Source organism: Penaeus vannamei, chromosome 29 (genome assembly GCF_042767895.1).
Source record: "Penaeus vannamei isolate JL-2024 chromosome 29, ASM4276789v1, whole genome shotgun sequence".
NCBI lineage: Eukaryota > Metazoa > Arthropoda > Malacostraca > Decapoda > Penaeidae > Penaeus > Penaeus vannamei.
Genome location: NC_091577.1, coordinates 8492997 through 8497996, shown reverse-complemented (window position 1 = coordinate 8497996; position 5000 = coordinate 8492997). Strand labels below are relative to the sequence as shown.

The following is a 5000-nucleotide window of genomic DNA, read 5'->3' as shown; positions in this document are numbered from 1 at the left end:
GCGCGCGCGCGTGTATGTGGATGTTTGCCTGTATATGTATACATACATTTTTTAGATAAGTATATTAGATATTGTATTATGATAATGTACTTAAAAAAGCATCCTTTTGTTCCTCGGAATCCCTCAACGGAGACTGGCAAACGCCTTCTTTCCTCCCCGTCCGAGCAAAGGCTCTCGGGAGGCGCCTGAATGTTCGGTAGGAGCCCTGTTACCCGCGTCCGCCGTCTCGAAATGCAGGGAAATCGGAGCTCGTACGATGCTGGTTTCATCTCAGCGAATATGTGACGGCTTTCAGAGAAACCCATTGCAGAGGTGCTTTCAAAAAATATTTTCTACGAACGATTTCATATTGCATAATAAATCTTTTTCTCCAAATAACGTAGATGCATAATTTGCATGTCATGTCAAACACACACACACACACACACACACACACACACACACACACACACACACACACACACACACACACACACACACACACACACACACACACACACACACACACACACACACACACACACACACACACACACACACACACACACACACACACAACCCACCTGAAGTTGGGTCTCTTGCCGGTCGCCGCCGGGAACACGACGTCCGGGTAGTAGATTTCGGCCACCAGGAGCGACACCCAGCGAGGCGAGGCCAGACACGCGCCAGAGAGGTAATAGCATTTGCCAGACCTGCACAAAAAAGTAATGAAATAAGAAAACCAGAAAGAATAAAAGGAAAGGAAGAGCGAGGAAGAAATGCAACTGTTTAACGACGCTAACCTCGAACATTTTTTTTTCAGCATAGCGGTTTGTAAGCACTGCAACATCATGCCTCTTTCTGTAAACACTGGTTTCATTATCTATTTGCGATTTAAGTTGCATTCGTGCAGGTTACGATTTAAAAACAAATGAGCGGTGTCAGTATATTTACATTATCCAGCTGATGAACTTTGCATTTTCTCGGAATGCATCCGTAGTTTAAATTTCAAGATGAATTTTACGCCATTATTCTTGTTATTATTCAGCTTCACCATTATCACTCATACTGGTTATAATTTACTGTAAACAATATTAAGATATTGGCAGTTTTTCCAATCCACGTCCTAAAGGTACTTACAAGCACTGAGTAACTTCGACCGTCTGTGTGAAGTATCCCTCGTAGGGAATCTGCACCACGTAGCGCCACACGCCCTGATAATTCCTGGCGAAAACGGGCGTGATGTATTCCACGGCGGAAGGACAGGGCGTGAGAGGCTGCATCCCGCCCAGGTTTCCTCCGAGTCCGTTGAGCGAGCTGTCGAAGTCGTCGTCGTTGCGGTCCTGAGCCACGCCTCCGGACGCGCTCTTGCCAGACATGGTGTTGTAGAGAAGGCAGAACCTGAGGAGGGCGGGGAGGCTGGTCACGTGGCCGGGCCGTTTCGTGTCTAAGGGCTTTTTATGGGATTTAGGGCATGGGGGGCGTCGTGGAATGCAAGGCGAAAACATGGAGGCCTATTACTACTATAGTAAAGTATTTCTCAATCACCACAGCTGATTACTAAAACATATGATGAGTATATATATATATATATATATATATATATATATATATATATATATATATATATATATATATATATATATATATATATGTATGTATGCATGTATATATAGATATAGATATAGATATGACTATATATATATATATATATATATATATATATATATATATATATATATATATATATATATATTTATATATATATGTGTGTGTGTGTGTGTGTGTGTGTGTGTGTGTGTGTGTGTGTATGTATGTGTGTGTGTGTGTGTGTCTGTGCATGTATGTATGTATGTATATATATACATATATATAGATAGATATAGATATGAATATATAGATATATATATGTGTGTGTGTGTGTGTGTGTGTGTGTGTGTGTGTGTGTGTGTGTGTGTGTGTGTGTGTGTGTGTGTGTGTGTGTATGTGTGTGTGTGTGTGTGTGTGTGTGTATGTTTGTGTGTGTGTATGTGTGTGTGTGCGTGCGTGCGTGCGTGCGTGTGTGTGTATGTGTGTGTGTGCGTGCGTGCGTGCGTGTGTGTTTGTGTAGAAATAAATAGATAATTATTTGTATATCTATCTATCTATATCTATTTCTATATACGAGGCAGCCTCCTCTCCACCTCCACCCCTTTCCTTCCATCAAAATCCAACAGGTCAGACCCAGTCCCTCCACCGCAGGAGCCGTCACTCACAAGCCCCAGTTGTCGTCGCAGAAGGCCCTGGCGCGCCTGGCAGAAACTCCCTCGGAGATGTCGCCCAGGGAACGGCCTTCCGCCCCGGCCTCCGCCTCCGTCACGATCGCAGGTTCCTTCGCGCCTTCCGTCTCGCCCTCCTGCTGCAGGGCGTCTGCGGGAGGCTCATCGCCCGAGGAGCGGACGGGGCGCCGGATCACGCGGAACTGGTCTCTGCGGGAGGTGGTCGCCGTGAGAGTGCTGCCGTTTGGTCGCTTTTATAGTGTCATGATCCTACTGATACTAATGAAAACTTTTACTGTGGGTCAATATAGGTAATAAACGTAATGTTTATACCAGTCTAGGTTATGTCTGGGACCAGTTCAATTGCTAATGTTTATTATCCTGTCGCAAATTCAGTGACGTCATTATACAGACGCCGCTAGAGTTCGTATGCTATGTTCATTTATTTATCGATTTTAAATGCAAACTTTATATTATCGTCTACAAATTACATCTCTAACAAGGCAGCGCCTAAAATTTCCGGAGGACCTTCGAAACCTACCTGAGGGGGACGTTGCGGCTCCTCAGCTTGGCCACTTTGGGCAGCGTCTTGTCCTCTTTGAGGATCGGCAGCGTCTTGCTAAAGAAGTCCAGCGTCATGTTCTTGATCAGGTCGCTGGAAGGGAGAAGTTAATCAGGACTTTGCTACATTTTTCTGTTATTACTTCTATGGTTCTTGTTTAATTGTTATGTCTATTTCTACCATCATCATTCTTGGTATTTAACATGATCCATATATTTTACAAGACTCGCGGGCATCCTAGAAGGCTTGCAAAACTGGGCCAGCAGGAAGGCCGATGGGACTCACAAGGGGTACGAGTGGCCGAGGACAGACTGGCCCATGGGGTTCAGGGGAAGCCGCCCCTCGTTCAGGTCGCCGCACAGGTTGTTGAGGCTCTGCTTGGCCTCCTCGTCCGTCTCCAGGGCTCCTGTGGGGAAGGGTTCGGCGTCGCGAGTCATAAAACAAATGGCCGCCATAGTGAATGTGGTGCCATCACAGATACCATGAAGGCTGCCGTCCGCGCTTATGTCAACGCACACTTTTTTAAACATGGCAGGCGTAATAGGAACAAAAGCAAGGACATTGCAACGTTATTTTAAGAACGTATCACATAAAAATGAATTCCCAAACACTAGCACAAAATATCCAACATATATATATATATATATATATATATATATATATATATATATATATATATATATATATATATATATATATGAATATATATATATATATATTTATCTATATATATATATATATATATATATATATATATATATATATATATATATATATGTATATATATATGTGTGTGTGTGTGTGTGTGTGTGTGTGTGTGTGTGTGTGTGTGTGTGTGTGTGTGTGTGTGTGTGTGTGTGTGTGCGTGTGTGTACACACATACACACACACATACACACATACGACCCTGCCGTATCAGAAGACTGAGGGAAGGACCGCGGTCAGCTTCTAGGGCGTGGGATGTTATCTTGGCTTTATCTGGTGTCAGGGGCGGCAGTGGGGCTCATCGATGGAGGGAAAGAGAATAAGGATAAGGAAGATGATGAAGATATAGAGAGAGGAAGGAGGAGGAAGAGGAAAAGGGGAGGAGGGGGATAGAAGGGAAGAGGGAGAGAGGTAGAAAGGAAGAGAAGAGACGATGAGAGAAAGAGAAATAAAGAGAAAGAGAAAGAGAGAGAGAGAGAGAGAGAGAGAGAGAGAGAGAGAGAGAGAGAGAGAGAGAGAGAGAGAGAGAGAGAGAGAGAGAGAGAGACAGAGAGAGAGACAGAGACAGAGAGACAGAGAGAGAATTAAAATGAGACAGACAGACAGACCGACAGACAAAGACAAACACAGAAATAAAGAAGGAAGTGCCCCAAGGCCCGCATGGTAACCTGCAGCAGAGCGGGCGCGAGGGGCGTAGGGCGGGGCCTCACCTTTACACGGGATCTTCGACTGCAGATAAGGAGGCTTCCGGACCTTCGGCGGCGTCTTCCCAGGGGCTTCCTCAAAGGCATAGTAACCCTCGGGATACTCGGACGCGTCTTGATTCGCAGCCGACGCCACGATACACAGCGCCGCCGATACCTGAAGGAGGCGCAGAAGGTGACGATGGGTTTTTGTGACAGGTTTATTTTGGAAATGGTGTGAGCAGATGGGTATGATGGATATGGAAGGAAATAGGGGCAATGGGGACGATGGAGGGAAGAATGAGAGGCAAAGGCGTTGTAAGTCGGGAGAATGCTAATGGAATTTAGGACGTGCCGGTAGGAAAAAAAGAAAAAAAGAAAAGAAAAACACGATTTCAGAAACAAATACAACATAAAGATATAATCAAAACATATATTTCCACAAAACAAGAAATAACAAGAAACAAGAGAAAACATATACCGACAAAATAAACCACATGATTCCTAAGGCTGATCTGTGCTTCATCTGCAAAATGAAGAAAATACAAACCATGAATAAAAAAGGAACAAAGCTGTGCAGGTGACCGGCCAGGAATCGATTTTGGCTCCGCGGTCTCCAGGCAAAAGACCGGGGGGGGGGGGGGCTGGAGGCACGAGAGAGGGAGGGGAGGGCGAAGTAGAAAGGAGAGAGAACAGAAGGAGGGATTTAATGAAGGGAAGGGAGGAGAAAGAGAAGAAATGGGAAAGATGGAATGAGGATGAGCGAAGACGGAGCAACATGGAAGGAGAAAACGAAGAAATATCGAATGAAGA

At 44.7% G+C, this 5000-nt stretch overlaps 1 protein-coding gene across 1 annotated transcript in view; it reads right to left on the bottom strand.

Annotated features, from left to right (window-relative positions):
• spz6 (Spaetzle domain-containing protein 6) overlaps window positions 1-5000 on the bottom strand; it is a 61601-nt gene that overhangs the window by 1988 nt on the left and 54613 nt on the right. Inside the window, exons 2-7 of the mRNA XM_070142202.1 lie at window positions 4215-4365; window positions 3085-3205; window positions 2779-2892; window positions 2235-2447; window positions 1120-1380; window positions 564-692 (exon numbers count right to left, since the gene is read on the bottom strand). Of these exons, the coding sequence (XP_069998303.1) occupies window positions 564-692; window positions 1120-1380; window positions 2235-2447; window positions 2779-2892; window positions 3085-3205; window positions 4215-4365 (989 nt within the window). The remainder of the gene's footprint in view (window positions 1-563; window positions 693-1119; window positions 1381-2234; window positions 2448-2778; window positions 2893-3084; window positions 3206-4214; window positions 4366-5000) is intronic.